Source organism: Leuresthes tenuis, unplaced genomic scaffold, assembly GCF_036924035.1.
Source record: "Leuresthes tenuis unplaced genomic scaffold, fLeuTen1.0.hap1 SCAF_1, whole genome shotgun sequence".
Lineage (NCBI taxonomy): Eukaryota > Metazoa > Chordata > Actinopteri > Atheriniformes > Atherinopsidae > Leuresthes > Leuresthes tenuis.
In genome coordinates this window covers 15,914,320-15,937,922 of record NW_027325355.1, presented here as the reverse complement: position 1 = coordinate 15,937,922, position 23,603 = coordinate 15,914,320, and the positions used below count along the sequence as shown (strand labels likewise).

General features: G+C 41.8%; 2 protein-coding genes across 8 annotated transcripts in view; both read left to right on the top strand.

The window, feature by feature from the left end:
* Positions 1 to 137: 137 nt before the first annotated feature.
* Positions 138 to 8,928, top strand: cunh7orf57 (chromosome unknown C7orf57 homolog). 3 transcript variants are annotated; one of them, XM_072382066.1, is made up of 8 exons: positions 138 to 252; positions 1,130 to 1,177; positions 1,687 to 1,860; positions 4,302 to 4,389; positions 4,717 to 4,837; positions 5,530 to 5,639; positions 5,738 to 5,838; positions 6,702 to 8,928. In XM_072382066.1, the coding sequence occupies exons 2-8, from the start codon at positions 1,135 to 1,137 to the stop codon at positions 6,758 to 6,760; spliced, it is 696 nt and encodes a 231-aa protein (XP_072238167.1). In that variant the 5' UTR covers positions 138 to 252; positions 1,130 to 1,134; the 3' UTR covers positions 6,761 to 8,928. The 3 variants fall into 3 exon arrangements, with proteins under 3 accessions (XP_072238167.1, XP_072238247.1, XP_072238090.1); XM_072382146.1 differs by having other exon boundaries at positions 138 to 270; positions 5,575 to 5,639; XM_072381989.1 differs by having other exon boundaries at positions 138 to 270.
* Positions 8,929 to 10,002: 1,074 nt separating this feature from the next.
* LOC140302971 (plakophilin-4-like) overlaps positions 10,003 to 23,603 on the top strand; it is a 44,776-nt gene continuing 31,175 nt past the window's right edge. The window contains exons 1-2 of one of the 5 annotated variants that reach the window (XM_072381555.1): positions 10,003 to 10,525; positions 11,177 to 11,362. In XM_072381555.1, coding sequence (XP_072237656.1) covers positions 11,237 to 11,362 — 126 coding nt within the window. In that variant the 5' untranslated portion in view covers positions 10,003 to 10,525; positions 11,177 to 11,236. The other 4 variants (XM_072381717.1, XM_072381639.1, XM_072381874.1 and 1 more) reach the window with 4 other exon arrangements.

Genomic DNA, 23,603 nt, shown 5'->3' with positions numbered 1-23,603 from the left:
AAAGATCGTCTGTTAGTGCACTTACAGCATGTGCATTAGACAGAACACTCACTCTATCTCCTCTACTGTGAATCTTTGTGTGGGTGATATAAACGTCACGGCGTGGGGCTCTGTTGGAGTACACACGATCTTTGGTTTGCGTACCGGAAGTTGGCTGCAGGTGCCGCAGGAAGCGCTCAATCCTGCCTTAAGAATAAGCCGAAGGAGCTAAACGATTTTAATTGCAGCAACCTCCCCGACTACTCCAAGAAAGTATACATTACAAATTATGTAAGATATGTGTTTTGTCTTAGAAATGTATTTAGATTAGATGCTTACCTATACACTAACAGTGTTGCAGCGCAAAATGAATATAGCGCTGGAAAGCTACTGCGCCGACTAGCAAGGCGGCTATCTGAATTAGCAAGGATTTGTTAGCATTATTGCTAAGTATTCTTTACGACACAACAGAGAGATGTGTGCGGGGGGGATTTTATCTGGCATGTGCCGGCATATCTAGATTAAACATTATGTTTAAAGGCAAATTCAAATTTTACAATTTCTAAGCTATATCCCATTGTGTGAGATGTTGGTTGATAAAGACTCTTTATGGATAATAACTGTTATATCTTCTCTCATGGCACAGACGAATTTACGATTCACGAGTTTTAGCATATAATTTGATTTATATTTGCATTTTAATCACTCTGCCGGTAATGGTTAGGTAATCGAGGAAGGGCCGCTCTGCATCATATTTTTCGCACAAGGCCAAACTCCACATGTAAAATTTAGAGATCGTCTATGCTGGGAAACCTCCCTTTGTGTGTTTAAGATTATTTACTGTTTTTATTAATGCCTCTTAACTTTTTTTTTTCTTTTTTTTGATTCATTTGGCCCTGCCTTTCATGTAGCCAAACGGGGGGTGGGGGGGGACGCACCAGAAGTAAATTTTACAAATATAAAAAATAAATTACTCGTTGTCTGATGAAATGGGCGCTGACTTGCCTAAATATCCTAAATTTGTGACAGAGTCAACGCCCAAACTTGTTTCTGTTCATTTTGGTGGAAGTAAAAGGATAAAAAAGAACTTGATTTTGAGTTTGTGTGTCAGTGTTTTTCTCTTTGTCATTAGTTTCCCGTGTGTTTTCAGCTAAAATGAGTGCCGTTGTACCCAACCATCGAAGGACCAAGCCAGGCGGTAAGACTCCACTTGAGAGGAATATTCGCATGGATTTATGAAGAAAATTCTATCTTACAGCCTCATTACCTGTGATGTGTGTGTAGTACCTTCAAAGATTTAGCATCTCTAACTCTAAACGTCTAAATACAAGTACCAGTGCTTCATTTCTTACATTCAACCAACTCCCATTTGGCTCATATCTATGACAGTTTAATTGCAAGGACAACTGTAACATTGCTTCATGAACATGTTGTTTCTGTGCCAAATGAACAATAAAGGCCTGATAACCTGGAGACTTTTTTTATATATATATATATATATATTCGGGAGAAAGTGCAGCGATAAACGGTACTAGCACAACAAATCTAAAATCGACAGTGGCGTATAATTGACAAAAAATCCAATTAAATATTTATCTGCAACTTTGTAAGTAGAATTTGCTGATTGAGACAGTCCTTCCAGCAGTGGGGATGTCCAGGAAACCAAAGCAGCGAAGCGAAGCAGGTGTAACTCTCAGGTCTTTGCAGGCATAAAGCTGGGAGCTGCTAACAGCGGCGCCACTGGACCGACCTCCCAGATCCCCGGCCTGTCCCAGACCGTCGACGAAACCTCGCCAGTGGAGAGGATCAGTGGACGTCGAGTTGGGATATTTGAGAGCGATTCGGAGTACGTGAAGCTCGCAAAGCAGGGCGGACACAAAGGTAAAGTGTCTTCAGCATTGTATGATTCGCATTTAGAAGATGTGAATAAGAAAAGTTGAATGGAAACGGTAAGAGTTGTAAAAATTTACACCGCTGCCCAAAAGAAAAGTGAAGTGCTGGCTGAAGGTGACTTTTTGAAAAAGGCTCGACTTTTCAAAAATGAAAGCGATGCGACGTGTCAGCTGCTTCTGGTCTGAGCCAGCAAACGATAACTTCACGTGACCGAACCTGATCTTTCCAGATGCAATGAAATATCCCAGATGTTCCCAGAGATGGAAGTGATTCCTAAAGAACTCTCTCCATTTTCTTCTTGTGGATGTCCACCACAGTTGTTGTTTTCTTATTAGCTGATTTTTAGCTTTGAGTCGAGGAGGAAATGTCTGGTTCACACTTCTTTTTGTGGAACTGATTCGGAGTTGATTCACCCGAGTACGAAACCACCATTGGAAAGCACAGGAAGTCAGAATTTCTACTCGATGCATCTTCCTGCAGATTGTCGTCTTAAATTTTTGGTAAGAACTGTGCAGTCGGCATCAACATTTTGATGAAGCAGCCTCACTAACTGACTGCTGCTCATGGTATTTAATTCAGTTTCATTGATATGGTGCCAAATAGCGATGTCACGATACCAATACCAGTGAAATTCCACGATTCTTGATACCCAATTCGATACCATAGTAAAAAACAAAAACAATAAATTCCATGTACTCCAACATACTCATTTATTAAAAACGTTTGAACAGCCTCCAAATAATCATTAATAAAAATAATCTGCATCTCATCATAGAATGGTGTCAGTAGAGAAAATGTGTCATATTTGTGTCGGAGAGACTGTCTGGAATCAGGCAATATCAGAACCGTGATCGTGGGATATTCTATGACTTAGTAATTATCGCGCATGCGCACTGCAGCTTTAGCTTACCGGCGCACAGGTGATCTGCGCACGTCTTTTGAACACAGCTTTAGTCTTTGCACTGTAAGCAGATACATTATTTGATCTATTTCAAAGCCGGACAACTCGCGTTGTCACAGAGAAATGAGGAATACTTTTGGAAAAGGTACGTTCTGCAGGGACTCGCAACTTATTCAGCTGTACTTTGCAAAGACAACTTTGTTTATTGCTGTTTAACTTTGCTGTTTATTGCGATCAACGTTTCAATGGGGATCGTGAGTTTGTGAGTAATCCAAACAAGAGTAATGAGTGTGGAGACATTGACAAGCGGTTACCATCTTTGGATTGGCGCACTCCCGCTCTTTTCCGTGAAATGCGTGTTATCTCTCTGCAACAAATACTTCCTGAGCAATTCAACGGAGAACGACGGGTGTGAGTTTGCCCGCAAAGTGAACGTTAACATGACTTGAAACTCACTCGCCTTGAATTCTTTGAACAAATCTGGATGTCTGTCTTTGAGGTGCTTTGCCAAATTTGAAGCGTTTCCTCCTTCCGTCTGAAAAGCTCGTTGGCGCCGTTTGCATAGCCTATAGGTTTCTGCGAATCTATTATTAATCCCTGATCATCAGCCTCAAGCGCAAAGTACTTCCAGACACGACTCTTACTATTTTTCTTTTCGTCGAGGCGGAGCTGTCGCTGCAGTTGCCATCTTCCGTGTTTCTTTGGCATTTACCGGCACATTAGAACACTTGTAGGTGTATATGTTACGTCTGGAGGAATTGCATCCCCGGTACCTACGGTATTGTAGAAAAACGCCACGTTTTTTTAGAATTGTCGCATCGACTTGGTGCGGAAGTATCGGTTCTCGTGACATCCCGAGTGCCGAATCACAACAGATGTCATCTCAAAGCACTTTAGGGATTTGTGCGCAAGATTAGTTCTTGTTCCCGACTGTTTTAATACTCTCTCAAAACTAATAAGAATAACAACTTGATGAAATTAATTAAACGATCCAAATCTAATGAGGCAAAATGTTGTTACATAAAATAGAAAAATGCCAAAATATTCTCCATAATGAAGACTGCATGGCACATTATGCTGACAGTACCTCTCTTGTCCTTTATTGATGCTCTTCTCAGCATTAAAAACCTCACTTTCTTTCCCTGTTTTTTCCATCTTCTCCTCCTTCCTGTTTAACTGAAAAACACCAGCCGCTGGGTTGTCTTTCATGTGTGCTTTTTTTTTTTTTGAAAAGGTTCAGGGTTTTAGCTCCGAGTTTTGCTCCAGATGGATGAGGATTTTGTGCTTCTAATCACTGCTGTGGCAGCACTGCAGGAGAATAGCAGCGATTTAGGAAATGGCAGCACAAAAGAGGAGCATTAGGAGTTGTCAATAAAGCCGCCGTAAAAGAAGAATTCTGAACTCGGCATGTGGTTGAGTAATTGTTTCGCCACTGAGCTGAATTGGCTGCGAGTTAAGTGCCACATTGTGCTTTATTATTGCCTGCAGTGCGCTCTGCTTTCATTTAGAATATTGTCTCCTCCTGCAGGGCTGTTGAGTCATGATCCTGATGGTGATGACCAACCGAAGAAACCCTACAATCCACCCACCTGGTTTGGAGGTGATGAGTCAAAGAGGTAGGAACGCTGATTACACACTCGCGATGAGGATTCATCTCCACATGTCGTTGAGTGGTTTGTGTTTACCTAAAACCCTTCTGAAGTTGGGGTTCCTGCACATGCTTGCCATTGTTTACAGTTGAATAGCAGAGGAGGTTAAAGTGCCTGAAAACTAATCATGAGACTAATATTGAGCTTACCGAACGAGGATTTGAGATTGAAAATGGTCATCGGACCCAGTTTTCAGCCAACCCTTCCGGGCCTGCAGCCAGTGTTTCCCCAAAAATGTGAGAACTGGTGATCGGTACTTTCACATGGCATGTCACCGTGGTTTTGTGCTTACAGCGGAAGCAAAGCAACGTCTCCCGACAACGAGATGAAGGCGGGCAAGCAGCTTCTGGCTGCGCCGTTTGGCACTGATAACGGTTCAACCTGGGAAAGAGAGACTGATAGATTTAAAGATAAGGTGAATGGACCAAACAAGTCACCCCCCTCCCCCCCAACATCCATACCACGCAGACGTCTTCCATCTTTTATGATTATCATTATTAACATTTTTACCATCGCCTTTCCTCTTGTTTCCTCCTGGTTTTGCTCCATTGTCGCATTTGACGTTTGGTTTAATTTTCTGCCGGTGCTTTGTGGGTGAGTGATCGTTCTCTGGAAATACTGAGCCGGGGCTGTAGGTCTGTGCAGTGTTTCTTAAAAGATGTGATTAAAATGACATCATAGATGTGTTATAACATATGGTCACAGAGAGGTTTATTTAATCTAAGATGTTCCTTAGCTGCAAGCAAAGCTAAAACGTAGTTCTTAAAAACTATCGCACGCTACAGTGATGAAGACGGCAGAATAAAAAGTCATTTGCAGAGAAATAGCTCGATAATTTCAGAGTTTAACCTTCACGTTTTGTTCTGTTGTTTGAACTTCGAGCCGTTTTTTGTTCACGCTTGTCTCGCATCGTTCTCCATCGCATGGCTAATTTCACCTCAGGTTTTCTTCCCTCATGTCACTTTTTTTTTTTTTTTTCCTTCTACCCAGAAAATGCTTCCCACCAGCTCATTAGTCTGTTTACTTGTCAACTGAGTGCAGCGCTGTGGTTCTGCAGCAAAACGCCGTGTTTGACTTTGTTTCGTAACGTCTCTGCGCCTCTAATAGGACCCGCAGATAACAATGAGTCTGGATCACTTTTCCATCCCGCAGGCGTCCCCCGAGGAGGCCACCCATGAGATGGAGGGTCTGTCACTAACCAGCAAGTACAAGAGAACGTAAGAATGTCTCATTTGTCTTTAGGTTTTGAAGTGGATTGATTCATTAAAGTGTTTTAGTTGGGTAGTTTACATTCTGGCTGCTGTCACCTCCGCAGGTGTTACGATAAGAAGGCGCCTCCAGTCAGCATGTCCAAGCTGCTCAGTCATGGCTACGTGGAGGAGAAGAAGAAGTCTCCCAACGACGACGACACCTCAAGTACGAAGTTTGATCGCACGCCGCCCCCATCTGTGTTTGAATACTGAAGTAAACGTATCGTTTGAGGGTTGCGTGTGCTGTAGATTGAGGTCAGATGGCGAGAATCACCGGATAGAGATTCCCGACGCGGTTTACAAGATGATCGTTTGAAAAGACGTAACAAAAGCTGCTCCAGGGTGAATTTCCTGTTCTGCACCGTGGAGATGTGGAAAGTGCCCACTTTGCAAGAGCCATTAAGGCACAACGGCCAAACAAATGGGTAGAAATAACAATAAATGATGCTTTAAAGTCTGCTGGAGGAGAGAAGGGAAGGTTAGCTGTAAGTAGGGCCGTCTCAGTGAGGGAATTTACTAGTTTAGTGATTTTTGGGTAGATGTAATATGATTACCCAGATGAAAAAAAGACCATCGTGGGTGTCTAATATGATGCAGAAAGAGCATCTGAGAGTGGCCAACTGCTTCATGCATAAGGCATTCACTTCCCAGCTGATTTTCTACAAGGTCCGTGGCTGAAATTGGCCGGCAGATGGTCGGGGCTTTGACTTTAGGAGGTAATACAAAGTGGCTGCATCTGAAGGAAGAGGCTGAGGGGAGTACTAAGGAGAAACTGCACCAAGTGGGTGAAATCAGTGATTGTAGAGCTCCTGCGAGCAGCCAGTCAAAGCAATTCCTCTCAGTGACTGACATGACACAGAGTCAAAGCGCTGAGTCGGCTGAAAATGTTGCCGACGCGGTCCGATACAGAGAAGAGACGAGAGGGGCAGACGTTAACCGACGGCGATTGTCAGCTTGGTGAATAAAAACTTCAGTAAAGCGGGATGGGGTTTTTTTTTTGCCTCTGACACCCCTGTGTTTGTTTTCCAGGTGTGACCTCAGAACAAACCAGCACCGTCATGACGGACGACGTGGACGAGCTGGAGTAGTGCGCTCAGGTTCCGGTCCGGAGAGCAAGGGGTCGGTGGGTGGGGGGTTATTGTAACACTGATGACACAAACCCACGAACACGCCACTCCACCCCGCCCTCTGATTCACTCACATTTATTGTACATCCACTGACTGTTCAGTTTTGTACTCATGTTTTCGCAAAGGTACTGCCCTCTCTATTTATTTGCTTTGATCTGTAGAAAAGGATTGTTGATGTATCGGTGATGGCAGTATTATTATTGATTTTTTTTTTTTTTCTTTCGTCATTTTTATTCCGGTTTTCTCGATTTGAAAGACGAGTCGTGCGGTGGGGGCCGGAAACTCAACAGTGCACAGCTGCTTCATTCACAGTTTGGCTTTTGGCTGCTGTTGGTTTCCCTCCCTGGTCTTATGAAGATCGAGTTAGAGAAATTTTAAAGTGTTTGTGCTCATGAATTGTGTTTCCAGTGACGTGAAATATTATTTGTTTTGACCAAGGGCTCCTGCTGTCTGAAGGAATGTGATAGGTTTGTGGGGTGGGGGGGGGGTTTAGCTGCGGGGGGGCGTATACGGTCATCACATGAAGTGAACACCGATGGGCAAGAGCCACCGTTGGGTTGTTCGGCTAACAAAGGGGCCAAAAAACGATTTTTAGCTCGCTGCTCTGCAAAAAGGTTGTTCTCTCACACGATGTCATCCACAACTGGGAAGTGGAGCTGGTTCAGTTTTACGGTGCAAGCGGCGTTTTTTTTTTTTTTTAGTTTAACAGACAAAATAAAAGTCAACTGAAGCTCAGAATGGACTAAACTAAAGTGAATATCATGAGATGTGCCAAGCTTACCCTTTAATGATAAGTCACTGCATTTGCCCTCAGTTTATAACACGTTTGTTTTCTAATGCAACGGCAGAAATGGCTTCTTTCTGCAGACCAACCAGCTAAGAGTCCGACGTAATTCATATGAAGACTTTTTTTTCTTTTTTTTTTAAGTGAGTCCGGAACATGCCAACCAAACCGTTTTTTTTTTCTGTTTTTTTTTTTTATTTTTTATACCTACTCGTGCCGTGTTTTCAGTTCGTGGCCATCAGTAGACGTGAGAGACGTCAGAAGTCGTCTCGTGACGCGTATCGTCGTCACAGAATTTTAGCGTAAGAAAAACTTCCGCTTCAGAAGCTCTTCCTGTGTTTCCTGTCTTGTGTTTCCTGAAAAAAAAAAAAAGTTTGAATATTACCCTAAAATAGTCTTAGAAGGTCTAGGATTTAATTGTGAGTCTCGAACGTCGTTTTGGCTTCTGAACGAAGGTGGAATGTGGCATAACTCTTCATTAGAAGCACAGAGATAATGAAATGATTGTTTCTTAAGTGCTCGTAAAGCGGCTCCGAAACTGCAGCAGAGAATGGCGATTTTCCCCCCTCCTCTTCTAACGTCAGTTTTGTCTGTCGGGCCATTCCTTTGTCATATCACCGTTGTGAGAGTGAAGTCTTAATCCCACCGGAACGTTCTTGGAGGGGGTGAAGTTGCTCCGAAAGTCGAAGGATTTCGGGGACGTTCGTCTGAGTAAATCCGGCGAAATTCCAAGCGGGTCGCTGAAGTTCCGCCGCTGTAACGGATTCTCATTTGAAAACAATTTGAAACTTATCAGAGATGTATTAGCTTCAACAGTGTTGTGTGGTTAAAGTTTTTTTTTGTTGTGCAGTATAGTTACGTAGCAGAATTTCTCAGTGCGTAGTAGAAAAAAAGGTGTCGAGTGTTGCCGAAGTTTACTTTGCAGTACAAGGAACGGCGAATGTATCGCCTTCTGATGTTTTCTTTGAACAACGGGTTTATTTTTACGAACTTTTAAATATTCAGGTAAACTGTGTTCCGTCGCCATCCCCCCTCTCCTCCCCTGCTCTGTGCGAGTTTGGTGGCGTTATCAGTTCACAGACCGGAAGCGGGAACCTTTAGTGGCTTAACTTTGCAAAAGTTCTGTCGTTTTGTTTTTGCTTTTTAAAATGTCCAAGTGGTGTTAGTTCATGTGAAATGCAGATGTGTGAGAGGAGACTGAGGAAGGCGGCTGCTCAACAGAGGATCCCTCGTGTGATTGGTGCAACGAGAAATCCTCCTGATAATACTCGATGTAAGACCCTGCTTATGTTGATGACTGCTCACAGACTCTTGTCATTTAAATAAATGGGCATGTGCATGTTACCCGTGTGCTGTTGTTTGTCCAAACAGTTGTATTAAAATTGTGATCCCATTTCTTTGTCATGCTGTCAGTTTAACGCTCGGTAATGATGACGTAGTTCATCTTCAGCTCCCACCGTCACTTGTGCTTCTCGGACGTTTTTGAAAATGTCCCGATTTGGCGTGGAAGTTGAACGTCTTCAAAGGCCTTCCTTTCACATGGTCATACCCCTCCTAAAAGGGGACAAGGTGGTCTTATATCCCCTCAACCTGAACGTTGCGGGCCATTTGATTGGCTACATCCCCGACTTGTTCCCAAAAGAAAAGCACGTATCCTGTCTGGAGAAATGTGTCAGAAAGGGACTAGTTTTCATTAGAATTAGTGTTAAATTCTATTGCAAATACCCAGAAAACTACATTATTTTTACACATGTTGCACAAGACATCATTTAAAGGGACTCAACACACTTGACCCCCATCTTTGGACGACTTCTTCTGCGCTCCTGTCTTGTAGAACCTAAATCCGCCAGTAGAAGGTCAGAAGAACGTGCTTCATTGAGTTCTGAAATGAAAATTGTGTTCGGTTTGATCAATTTGGACATATTTTTTCCCTTTCCAACTGCCTCTCTCGTGCCTGTTTGACAGGAGGTTGGGGTGAACACCGAGTCTGCTCATGAATTTCCTTCCCCAGATACATTTTTACATGATTTTGAGCCTTCAGGTAACTTTTGGTCTACAGACTTTTACAAATGGAATAAAAATGCATTTATAATAAGAGGACAACGCTTCTTCTTGTCGTCCAACTTTCAAGATTTGTTGCTTTTGTCTGTTTTATCATTAAACACCACAATCATACAATTTTTTTGACCATTTATCTATATATTTCCCCCACATCTTTAATCATAAAGAATAACCAAGGAATGGCTCTTTCAAAACAGTCAAAAAGTCGAAGGACTTAAAAGTTCGACAGAACAGCTGACATATGGATGCTGACAATTAAACTAGATGCTCATTACTTTTCGAGGAAAGTCGTAAATTAGTAGTAATCTTGGCACGAATGGGTTTCCATAAAACGAACGTATAAAACTCTTAAATATTCCACTGGGATTCCCGTGAAGACTCAGGGCTGCGGCGGCTTGTGTGGACAGAACACACACACAAACGCACACACACTCGCTGCAGGCTGCATCCTCCTTGCGCGATGTCTGCAGCTGCAACAGCAACGCATGCCACGGTGCGCGCTGGCGCCTGATCGATTCCTTTATTAGAAATTAATCCATAGCCGCATGGTGACGTCACGCCGCTGATCGGCGATAGCGGCTGGGCGGGTTGGTGGGCGGGTGGCTGGGTGCCGCGCGGATGCCAAGCGTGAACGGGTGCGTTTGAACCCTTCTGGATTTAAAAAAAAAAAAAAAAAAAAAAAACAGGAACAAGGGAGGGAAAATAATAATAATACTACTGCACGAGGAGCGCAAGGACGTGCACTGGACTGTTTGTTTGTTTCTGACGTCGGCGCATGGGAAATGTAGCTGTCACGGCCGTTTGCAGGAGGAGGCGGATGGATGTGTAACAGGACGGATTGAGCCAGCTGTGGCCTGCTTCTAACGGCAACATCTGGCCGGTGAGTCGCGCTGACAGCTCCGCTTGTGTGAAACCCCGGCTCGGCTCGAGGGCAGCCGCGCTCCCCGCTCCCCGGTCTCCGGTCCGGTGAGTCGGTGTGACCTCGTCCTTGGCTGCAGGATGACGGTTGAGTGATTGTTGTGCATGGTTGACAGACAGGCTGCATGTGGCAAGTGATAACGGCTTCCTATTGATCGTCTTAAAGAAAATAAATTTTTTTAAAAAAACGAAAATCATGACATGCTGTCAAGTGCATCTCATCCAGCGCGCACAGCACATGAAAATGAAATGTATAAGCTTTAAGTTGAACCCACTGCAAGGGTGTAAATGGAGATACAAGTAATTGCATGCCTCATTAAAGGGTTGAATTACTCTAGATATCTTACTACATACTACAACAGGAGATCAAAAGATATGCATAAGGGAAAGCACAATCATCTCATTCTGTGAATGAGGGTGCCATAAAGAAGCACGATCTCCCTCTGAACCTCCATGAAGGGACTGGATGAGTAGGATAAGGTCAGTAGCCTATGAGTCCCTGCAGGGATGCTCAAAGCGTGAAAAACACAGTTTGGTCCCTGCAAACAGGAATTTTCTGCTCATTAAACCTCCTCCCTATCCACATCCTAACCATCTTGTAGTTGTTCTGCAGGGTCAAAAAGGGCACCTCAGCAGCCAGTCGGCTCTGGACTATAGCAGAGAGGTGGAGGAGATGGAGGAGGGCGACGCGGAAGCGGAAGGGCCTGTGGCGGTCAGAGAGGGGCCGTGCGGTCACGGCCTCCTGCCGGACTCCAGCAAACCCACCACAACCAACCTCCTGGCTTCCGTCAAAGAGCAGGTAGGTGGCTGGAGATGCTGTTGTCACATCCTTGCTGGTGTGAGAGCTTATTTTTCCTTCATTTCTCCAATAGGCTCCTCTCTCACTCATTGACTTACTGCATGATTTGCGCACTTTATCTTTACACTGCTGGCTGTCTCTGCTCCAGAATGTAAGTCATCTCATGCAGGATTAGAATTGTCAGAAAATCTCAAAGACCACAACCACTCTGTATGGAAATTACACTGTTGTGTGTATGTTCCCTTTTGCATTCATAATCTCTTTGAGTTCATCCTGTTTCTCTGCTGACAGCATTTGATATCCCACACAGGTGGATTTGTGTCCCTTTAAAGTAGTTTCGCTTCCCGTTACTATTGTTCATTAAGGCTTCTTTAATTCTCTTTCGTGTCTTTGGTGTCTTTTTGTTTGTTTCTATTTGATCATTAAATGTTTTTCCTCTGTTTGTTTTCTTTCTCTATGGCCATTTTGCATCCTATTTAGCTTGTTTTGTTTGTCGTTGTAGTCATTTTATGTCTAACCGGAGCCATTTTGCATCCCACTCCATTAGCTTTGTAATAAAAAATAAAAAAACTGTACTTCTCTTTGAGGTAATTTCACATCCCTTTGTGCTTGTTTTATTCTATTCGTGGTCAGTTGGTATTACTAAGAGGTATTTTTGTGTCTGTCGTAATTTAACACATTTGAAAAAATATTCCCATTCTAGCTGTCGTTTTCTGTCCTATTCCCTGTTTTAGGATATTTTATTTCCCTTTGCGGTCATTTGTTTTTCTCTCTATGATTGTTTAGCCTTACTGTCAGGCAATGTTCTTTCTTTGAGCTCATTTTGCTTTCCAACATCACTTATTTGTGTCATTTACTTCTCTTTATAATTTTGGATCCAACTGAGTATGTTTCGATCCTCTTTAAGATCCTCTGTAAGATTACTTTTTGGCCATTGTGCTTCTCATTTTGGTCATTTAGCATCACTCTGGGGCTGTTTGGTCATTTTTTTGGTGTAATTTAGCTTTGAGGACTCCTTGGGGTAATTTTGCATCTCTTCCTGACTATTTTCTTTGTTGATATGGTGATTAAGAATTATTCTGAGGTCATTTTACTTGTCTTTGTGTCATCTACTTTGCTGATGTCATTTTGTATCCCCGTTGTTCTAGTGTCATGTTGTCTCACTTTGACAATGACTTGTACCCCTATTTGGTCGTCTTGTTTGTCTTTATGTTATATCATGTTTTGCAGCTTTCTGAGTTAGTTTTGTTATCTTTTGTGGTTTTTGCGTGGTAATTTAGCTTCTTTCTGTAGCCATTTTGCATCCCTTAAAGGTTTCTTTGAGAGGCCATTCACATTTCCCCCACTCTTGTGGTAATGCCACTGCTCACAGGATGAATTAAGTCTGGGAGTAACCCAAATTTTTGCAGGTATATCCAGAAAGTCATGTCAAGATGAGACTAAAATGTTTCAGCCTAAATTTGCACCCGGTGTGACGCAAGTTCTGACAGTCATTTCGGGTTTTAATGATGGAAAACATATTTGATGCATGAATTGTCCTCTGTTTTTCTGCCACAAACTTTTTTTGATATTTGACGCTCCCTGAAAAACATGGAGTCTGAAAAAGAAGAAAACAAGAGAGACACATGTGAGCACAGCCTCCATCTGTCATCCTTCCCTGCTGTTGTTTTAATGATGATTTCTCTCCCGACAGCATGACAATCTCTCTGTTGTCCTCTTCTTAATTATACCTGGACAGTGGCCATGTTCTCAACTCAGTCCCTGGGTGTGCAACTCAGAATTAGGCACACTGCTATTTAAAGGCTTATGATGTCCAAGAAAAGAGAATCAGCTCCTACTTTAAATCTGCAGTTTCTATGGAGCTGCAGATTGTGTCTAAATCTCAGCTCATGAAAAAGTTAGGGAAAAGAGTCTTTGACTGCTTTGATGATATCGCTTTGGTTTACAAAGATCAGTCATGTCACCACTCATATTCAGTGCATCAAATGCTCAGCTTACCGCTACATTACCGCCACGTCATTTTCCTGCACATGCACAGTGCTGCCGCTGTAACACGCGTGTGTTGGATTGATTGTTGCTTCATTCCCACAGTAGCTTTACTGCAATGCCTGCAAGTTATAACTGAAATAGATCTGTTGAGAATCCGTTTGAGCTTCGGGACTTTTTCTCAAACGTCTGCAGTCACGGAAAGCTCTGAGGAATAAATTGTCATGATTCTGCTCAGATGATTAGAAGTGTGTTCTTGGCTTCAGAGGCAAAGGTGTGTAGTAGCAAAACAGAACTTGTTACCACGTGTGGTTGTGGGTATGTCGATTCTGGTGAGAGGGTGAAATATGATCCATTACGGCGGATGTAGGGTAAATGATCCATGTGCTGAAGGGTTAAGTCAAGGGCAGCTCTGTATGTTCTGATTCACTGGTGGGGAGTTAAATGGATTTTTTTTTTCTCTGTGGGTTTGTTCATAGACTCAGGATATGGTCACATTGTGGTGGTGTGAGAGTTAGTCAAGGTGCTTGAGGTCATTAGAGCTGTCACTAATGTGGTAAGTTTAAACAGTGGTGATCTTTTTTTCTCTCGTGATGGAAGTTAAACAGAAAAAGAGTACACTTTTGTGGGGTCTTTCGTTGCGTTGCATACTGAAGGAGGACCAGGACCTTGAAAAAACGGCTAAAAAACTTTAGTAATACAGGGAATTTATGGAACTGGGATCGCTGTTTTTACCCAGACACAACACTGGCAACCTGAAGGAAGACAGCCAACCCGACCAGGCAGCCAAGAACAGTCAATGCTGCCATCCACTACTGGTAAAGGGAAGAGCCTCACCAAATGTGTAGCAGCTTTTGTGTGTAAGGACCGACTGCCTTATTTAGTCACAAAGAATCAAGTTCAAATTTTCCTCAGTCACAGTTTTATCTGCAGTAATTAGCAGCGGCACTGAGTCTTTTTTTATCTCAGCAGCACACATAAACGAATTTCCTCTGCTCCCATCCACTGCTGTGTAGTTTAACACAATACTTCATGTTTGTTTCCTCAAAAAAACTTTAACTCCAGGGGGAGTTTTGTGTGGCCATGCAGCGTCTCTCCTGACAACCCTTTGCGAAAGTGCTGACTGTGTGTGTGTGTGTGCACAGGTGAAGTAAACATTACGTTTTCCTTGACCTGATACTAGTGATGTTGCTACTGTAGTGCAATTAAACCCTCAGCAGAGTAAAAAAACACTGACAGCAAGCAGAAAGCATCAAGATAAATGTAGATAAGTGATATTTTCAGCTGCTTCCATCCACTGCCGCTGTTCCACACAACCAGTGTGACATAACATGCCAGAAAATTGTGGAGAACTATCATATTGTAGCTTTTTAGCCACATTCTACTGAATATGGGTTTATGTGTTGTCAAGTCTTGCACGTTTTGCTAATCTTGCGCACTCTGGTTCTTCCGGTCGCTTTCAAGGGCACGTCTGAATTAAGGATGGGCAATATTAATGGAAAAGTGACCAATGTGTGAATGACTGAATGCCACCGCTTATACAGATCGATGAGTCGGTTAATGTTCAAATCTCATGGGTGAAAAGGTCTTAATGATAATTATTGTGTCAGAAAGTTCCCGATTGAGTGAATGACCTGTAAGTGTCTAAGTACTAACGACAATAGAGTTGTACAAACTGGGATTCAGCCTGTGACAACAATGTATTTCACTTTTCTGGTTTATTTTCCCTGTTTTCTGCTGTTTCATCTTGATAATGATGTAACATTTTATGTTATATTTATGTAACAAAACATGAACGACGCATTGAACAAAGTACTCGATGTGCTTTTTGTAAAATATTTTCCCTCCGAGGTTGGGAAAGTCCTTTAGTACTTTGGAAAAAATGATAAGAGGCCTTTTTATTTTTCCACGATTCAACTGTACTCGGTGAGTAAAGCAAATGGAGTGGTAATTACGTGCGACTGACTCATATGGAGCATACATTATGTTCAGTGTAGGTGGGTCACTCTGACACCGATAGTGAAAGATTCTTTTGTAGTGATATAGTGATTTGAGGATGCAAAACATTGAGATGCATTGAATCCTTCACAGGTGAATTATAATCAGATTGAATTGTGAGGCTAGTAAAGACTTACACCTCGAGTTGAGAGTATTCCGAAGCTATGGCTCGAGCCAGGAGGGAGATTGATATTAGGTGTTATAATGGCCTCAACTGAAAATAAATCATTCTTTACTGTTGTGATTTGCGGATTGGGAAAGAATAACTCGAGACCTTTTTTTTTAAAACTTTCACATGGGTTGTTTTTCTGGGAAAAATATTTCTTATCATTTTACTGGGGCATTCATGCTCTTAGCAGGGTGGCAGTGACAGAAGCCCACCTGGTGACATACAGCACAGTCACAGTCTAAACTCTGAAGTTACTGGAGAGGAGACATTTCATCCCGTAGTTTGACTCAGACTGTTGAACGGTCTGTGACCGGAAAACATAATCAAGTTGCTTTACTCCTCTCTGTGTTGGAATGCAGGCAACAGTGCTTCTGAAGCGTCAAATCTACCGCCTGCAGTTCCTCCACAGAAATGTCAAATTGGATGTGCTAAATGGAGCGCATCAGTTATTGCCTTCCATTGTGTTTAGGGCCTGATGCTTTTCCACTTTGCTCTCATTTAGCCCATTAAAAATAAAAGAATGATGGATGTGAGCTGGGAAATACAGAATGTGGTCTGAAACCTGAAAGCTGAAACCCACAAAGGTTTGGCACACCGTTTGATTTTGACGCTTTGTCTGCAGACATTGTGAGATTGATGTGATGTTGAGACAACAGCCTGCAGCAAAGTTGCTGCAAAATGAAAGATGAGATCAATGTTATGGCTGTCTGCACTATTCTGTGAAGGCACAAAAGGATGAAGAATGAAATATGTCCTTGATAGCAGATCTGAGCAGTTTACGATGTCTATCACAGCAAAGCACTACATTCAGGTTTTGTGCTGCCTTTGACTGAACATTCGTACTCTATTTAGTAGCTTTGAAAAGCAAATATTTATTCAGATCTCAGAAAGAACTATATAAAAGTGGAAAAACCTGAAAGTAGTCTTTCTTGAACCATTTAAGACCACGTAAGTTTTATCGGTTCTTAATAGGTTAAAGAAGCAGGACTTTATGAATCAGGCTATTACATTATTTTCCAGATAGAAGTACATAACATTTTCTATTAAATGTTCCTGATTCTTGTACTTTGTTGGTTGAAAACATCAGTAATATATCTCCCGTTGCCAAACATTGCGATGCAGTGTAAAATGTAAAGAAAAACAGATGATGCAATGATTTTTGAATCTCATAAACCAAGATTTTGTTCACAAAAGAGCATAGAACGACTCAACAGTCTAGGATCTTCTTTGTCGTCTTTTGTGTTTTATGATGTGCCAAAAAGTTTTTCATTGGTGAAAAGTCTAAAATGCAGGCAGGCCGATCCAGCACCTGTACTCTTCTACTTCGAAGCCATGATGTTGTAATAGATGCAGCATGTCATTTGGCATTGTCTTGCTTAAATGTGCAAGACCCTCTCTGTATGCTGCTCTAAAATCTGTATGTACCTTTCATCACAAATGGTGCCGTTTTTGTGCTAGTTCCACAGGCACAAATGCATCCAAATGAACTGAGTTTTGATAACGAGCTCGATGGTATCTCTCCTCTTTAGTTTGCAGGATGCGGTTATGGACTGTGGTTAGAGTCCACGATTTCCAAAACGAATTTCAAATTTCGATTAATCTGACCACAGATTGGTGTCTTGGTCATGTTCACAGACTGTATGTCTTCTTCTTTGCACTATAGAGATATAACCTGCATTCGTGGATGGCACAGTGAGCTGGGCTCACTGACTGTGGTTTTTGGAATTGTTCCTGAAACCCATGCAACGAGTTCAATGATACAATAATGGCTGTTTTTAATGCAGTGCTGGGCTCCTGACATCATGAGCCTCCAGTACAGACTTCTGGCCATACCCTTGCACAGTGATGCCTCCAGATTCTCTGAATATTTTAAATATTTTATGTATGTTAGATGATGGAACATTGAAAGTCTTTAATATTCAGTCCATGAAAGTCCAGAATTTGTAGATGCAGTTTTTTTGCAAATTGCCGAACCTCTGCTCTTCTTTACTTCTCTGCCTCTATAAGGTGCTTTTTACACCCATTCATGTTACAGACCTGTTGTCAATTAACCTAATCAGTTGCAACATGTCCCCCAAGCTTACTTTTTTAGCCTTTTTATGCCCCCATCCCAACTTTTGTGAGACATGTTACTGTCATCAAATTCAAGATGAGAATATTTGTCATGAGATTAGTAAAATGTCACATTAATATTTTATGTTTGTGATAAAATATTGGTATGCAGGATTTACACATAACTACATTCTGTTTTTGGAATTGGCGCTGCAGTATTTGTCAGAAACCGACAGGACACAGATGCAGGGTCGTTTCAAGGCAAAAGTGTTTATTCACAGTAAACAAGTCGAGGATCTCCAGACAGAGCAAAACAAGGGGCTGTGAAAATCCTGAGGCACAAAACACAAAAACTCAAAACTCTCCACAAGCAGAGGAACTACGAAACATTACAATAAACAAAAACCCTCCTTCATGGAGGAAACAAAACAGGCTATAAACTTACCATGGGTAAACTATGGCTATGGAATAAATTACAAAACAAATATAGCTCTGTAGGAGGATCGTTCAACTACAGGCTCGAGGAAACAAGGCTGTGGATTCTGTGGTTCAAAGGCGCTAGAGTGAAGAACATGGAAAGTTACAACACACTGAAACAAGACAAGGAAGACGCGGACTATTTTAATACACGAGGAGCCATGGGGAACAGGTGGAAAACACTTTGGAATCAGGGAAGACAATCAGACACTTTACACAAGAGGAAAGGCAAGATCCCTAAAACGAGAGGAAGTTAGTGTTTCAAAATAAAACAGGAAATGACGAGACAAGACATGAATCAAAACATGAAACGTGACAGTATTAGGTGGTTAGCTTTGCTTATCACTGTCGCTTGAATTTAGCAATAATCAGAGGATACACAAGGAAGTTACTGATCCCATTTAAAACATTTTATTTTTACTTTCCTTAGGCTTCTTTACAGATAGCTACATGTTGACAGAGTAAGGCTATCTGTTTCTGTTTGTTGAAGCTAACTGGCTAATTCACATTTACCAAACAGACCTTCACATTCCATCCAACTGTCTGAAGAATTATGTTCACTATTACATATATTCAAGAACTCCATATAGAGTATATGAAGTACAAAAAGCTTTCTATTGATAATTTCAGACCAATTTGTTAAAAGTGTGACTAAATTAAACAAAACTTTTGTGGAAAGTTCGCGGAGCAACTATGGTTCCTTTACAATCAAGAGCAAGTGTCTCCACCAGAGTTCTGCTCTGCAAACAAGCTGTGAAAAACTCTATTCGGATGTTTTACATGTGGTGTGTTTGGCTCTTTTACACAAAACATGGTCATAGAATGTGTTTTTTCTGCAATAAGTAATGCTTGGTTGGTGTTTTTACTTTTAAAAGTAACGAATAAGATTACAGGATGACTGCCTGAGAAATAACTTCATTCACCTCATTACAAAGGATAATATATTAAATAATTATTTTATACAAAACACAGACAAACACCTAATTATGATGAATACTGTATACATTTATACAGAGTATGCACAGCATTTTTGTTGGTGCTATATATGGCTTAAAGGTTTTCTTTATTTAGCTGATTTTCTAGAAAAAAAATCATAAACATGTTTCATATTATGAAAAATGTCTTAAATTTTGCTCAGACTATTTATTGTTATTTCTTACCAGCGTGCCACAGCAAGAAGCTGATGCCTGAAATTGGCACACTTCCATAAAGGACAGAGAAAGGAAAAAAAAATTAAAAAGTGCAAAGAATTAATTTTTTCAAAGCTTCAAATAATGATGAAGAAGTGTCTCTGTTTCTTAATCTGACCACAGATCATTATTGGCTTCATTTTGAGTCTACTCTCTCTGAGATGTTGGGGAGGGTAGTGTGCAGCCTGCTGCTCAAATTTGAAGGCTCGCAACAGAAATTTAACTCTTCCTCTCAGCATCCTGTCAAAGAGATAGAAAGCTGAGATAGAAAGCTGCAGAGACACACCATGTCTGGGTGGCGATGAAAAGAGAGCATAGATACTGTCATGAAGCAGAGTGATGGCCATCTGCTCCATTTACATCACTGAGTGCAAAGAAGCATGGAGGAGCCCGGCAGAGGACGGTCGCAGGTGGTCCACACTCAAATGTGAATGGAAAAAAAAAACTAAGGCCAATCTTGCTGGAGGCTCCACTTCTTCCTTTGCTTGACAACCAAAATGACTCATCCTTTGTCAGTGTTTTTGTATATAAAGTATAAACAGAACTCTTAGAATTAGAGTAAAGTTTGCTTTGTCAGGCAGAACTTTTGCAATTCAGTCATGGAAAATGAGAACCTACTGAGTCTTTCTTTTGTATTAAGCTGCAGAATAGTTATGGCACTGAAATAATTGGTCTTACTTGACATTGTATGTCCTGCAATGTCGATGCTACAACCTATAGAGCAGCATGTGATCACTTTAACCTGTCAGACACAGAAAAACGGTTGATTTATCATCATCTCTGATCGAAAGAGGTTCTTGGTAATGTAAATTGCTTTCTTTCCTTTGGCCGACAGCAGCCGTTTGTTGCACTGCAGGGCAGCTCCCAGATCTAAACGCAGGGTCCCACTGTATGAATGTGAGTCATGGCACTGCTGAAAAAGAACATGCACGCTCAGCAAAAGCCGTCTCAAGATAGGGGGGCGGGGGTCTCAATAAAACAACAACAACCGAGCTCCATCAGTGCTCTCTACGCTTGGCTTGATTTTCCGTAATCAGAGCCAAAAAATTTATGCTTGACATCACAGCAAATTTACAGCACAGACACTCTGGATGTGGATGAGTGACGGCGCATGGTGGTCGGTTTTACTGCAGAGGGTTTGCCTATTATGAATCTGTGGCTTAAACCAGCTCTGTCAATCCAGTTATGTCACTGCCTGATGCTACCCTGCCCCCAACGACATCCGAGCCTCAAAGCTGCTGATGTTTGACATCTGCCTGGATTTGAAGGCATGTTTTAGGAAAGTGAGATCTCACGGACCGCCTCATGGTGCCTGTGGTTGTGTGTCACAACAGCAGCAGCGTCACTGCGGTGAAATAGGATTTGTCTTGAGTCTGCGTGTGGAAATCACTGTGGATTCTCCACCTTCTGATACGATGTTCTTTACATTTCCAAGAGTTATTTACTCACAGTAAACCCTGTCCGCCTCCACCTGCCTCTTAAGATTTCACCACTTAAGAGACTTATCTCTGCCCTTAAAGAATGAGCACAACTTGTTGCTTTCAATCAAAAGAGACTGTCGGGAACATGAGTGTTTTAATCCATGCATAGGTTACATTTGTAGGTGGAGAGAGCAAGAAAGATGGAGAAACAAAGGTAGGATGAATGGCATTGAAGTCTGTTGAGGCTACCGTGGGTGTAACAGCTTGGATCTCTTTTCCTCTGATGATTTCACCCTATGTGATTATTCTTGAAAAACGGTGCCTTTAGAAAGAAATAGAAGACCTATACATTTAGTGTTGAAGCTTAAAGAATTTCCCTTGGGTGACAGACAAGCTGCTGTTTTAACAGCGGCGGCGAGTTTTAGCAGAGCAGCAATGTACCGCAGCATCAGCAGAACTAGGCCGAACATTTCACGGATATCACAGATGCAGTGTGGATAAACCAAACTACAGGGCCATGATTAGACGCAGCAAGAAGGAGTAAGACGCAGAGGTCTGCGTTTGGTGTCACACGATAAGAGGGAGAAAAACACACTGTGACAGTGCACAATAAGCCGTGGCGAATCGTCCAGTAGCCCCCAGCTGGTGTGAGGCGTTGGCTGGCACGGCTTTGTGTCAGCCTGGCTGGGTAACCGTGTTCCCCGACGTCACAAGGTGATGGGTGGACGGCACCAATGTGGCTGTGTTTGCCCCTCGAGGCGTGCCGTAACGCAGCAAGGCTCAAACAAGGAGGACTGTGTGTTCCAGTCCTGTCTCTGCAGCGCTCTGGCGTGATGTAAGGAGATGCAGGAGCAGAGGAGGGCAGAGTCAGCTGGAATGCTGTGACAATAAGCACCATGTTGTATAAAAGACACGCTATTGTGTCCCAGAGAGCTGCAGATGTGTCATCATTACTTTATACATCAGGTTTTCCCACAATAAAAGCATGTTTTTTAGTTTTATGCATTTTATTTGTCTCCAGGTTATATCTTTCCCTTTTAAACCTCATCATCTAACATTTTATCACTCTGAGAATGCAGTTTTTGATTGAAAAACTTGACACTGTTAACCCCTCATTTCGTTATATTTTGGTCTTTCTTGCAACCTTGTCAATAGTTCTCCAGGCTTTCCCAAGGCCTTTTGACGTTTTTCTTTGGACATTGGCTGCTTTTTCACAAAGCACATTTATACGACACGAGAAAAAGATAACTACAGATAACTACTGTGTTAGAATGACCAAAAGCTTCTTAAAAGCGGACTAACGTACCTAATACTGCAGTTGGGGGCATGCATACACTCAGCGAGGCTCAAGGGAGCCAGATTTAATTTAAGAGTGTAAAAATGTTTGTTTTAATTTGTCAGGCTACTAAAAATCTGAACTGAAAATCAGCCCATTAAGACTAAAGACTATCTGTCAATTTACAGTCACTTCAAACATTTCCAGATTGTTGCTCTGCTCTAATAAAATATAAATTTTATGACAGCAGACAGCAAAGTCACCATTTAAGTAACTTGAAGCCGTCTGTGCAGTGAATTCCATCAGTCCAGTCCATGTCCCTGACCACTTTCTGAGGCATGTGTTTTTAAGCACTGACTTAGAACCACTGAAGCCTATGAAAAAGACGCCTAACTTAATGGATAAACCAGTGTTGTGTCAACACATCACAGAGAACTTAGCAAAGAAAGACGTTTGAATTGTTTGTGACAAGCAGCGTGTTGAAAAGACACATATTTTGTTCCAATATCTACAAAAAAATACTGAAAATAACGCAGTTTTTTTAAGATAGTATTTTTGCACTAAGAAGGTGATACCCAAAAATCTATCAGCTGAAAACTCTGCATATTCACAATGGTGTGAAGTGAGTCCATGAAGAAATTTCAGAGAATAAATTATACAGCTAAATTGACTGGGTTCTGGGACATATCAGTAAGTTTAATTAAGTTTAATTGAATTGAGCCTGATGGTTTTTGTATAATCCTCCTGACACACCACCAACACTATTTAACCCTCGTTGGACAAAATACAGAAAAACTTTTCATTTGAAGCTAGCACTTTACAGAAGAATCAGAGAAGGAACACAAGATTGGAAAATCTTACTAATGTTAGAAATAACCTGTTGGAGCTCCTCTCAAACCAATTAGATTGCGTTGGCAACAGGTTGGTAATATGTTCGACAATACAAAGAGCATAGAAAAGACTCGGTTTATGAACAATTAAACATTTTGCAGTTGCGTAGATCGACACTATGAGCCAAATAAGTCCTCTAAGTGGACAAACACCTTTCTGATCACCTTCTGCTGCTACAGAAGATTCAACACTTATTAACTCTGCAGAATAAGCTCCGTCTCTTCAGGATCCTCGTGAGAATTATTAAAGATTCATGCAGTTTGTGCTGAAGTGATAATGTATTGACAGTCTCTTGCTTGTATGTGTCTGGCTTTCTTGTTAAGGTGTCTGAATTAATGCATTTTTAAAAGAGTTCCTGCCTTTGAGTTTGTTTTTATGGTGCAGAGTCACTTCCTCTGAAATCAGGCCAGCTTTGATTTTACCATCAGCTGCAGCATCATGCAAACTTCTCCGGTCTGAGATGGCTCAGACTATTTGCTAAATCTCCGCACAGCGTCTGACTAAAGAGACTGTCAAGGCTCCTGCAGCACACTGACCCAAATACGAAAGAGTAAGCCGATGAAAAGCTGCCAGCGTGGATTTAGATGTCTTTTGTTGTTTGAAGGGATATGATCCAAAGGTCTTTCACCACAGCGACCTGCGAAAAGTTGAATGGACAGATGAATGGATGATGGATGGAACTCATCAAATATCATCTTAGAGAGGCTTAGAGGTTCAGCGATCTGCAAAAAAACTGCGTCTACAAACTGTGAAGCACTTTTTTACACAGTTTATGAATATT

What these genes read in the sequence shown, in the direction of transcription:
- cunh7orf57 (XM_072382066.1), top strand. Translation starts at nt 1,135, where the DNA reads ATGAGTGCCGTTGTACCCAACCATCGAAGGACCAAGCCAGGCG. An exon ending in AAAGCAGGGCGGACACAAAG is followed by an intron (nt 1,861 to 4,301) that starts GTAAAGTGTCTT and finishes CTCCTCCTGCAG; the next exon opens with GGCTGTTGAGTCATGATCCT. An exon ending in CTGATAGATTTAAAGATAAG is followed by an intron (nt 4,838 to 5,529) that starts GTGAATGGACCA and finishes CGCCTCTAATAG; the next exon opens with GACCCGCAGATAACAATGAG.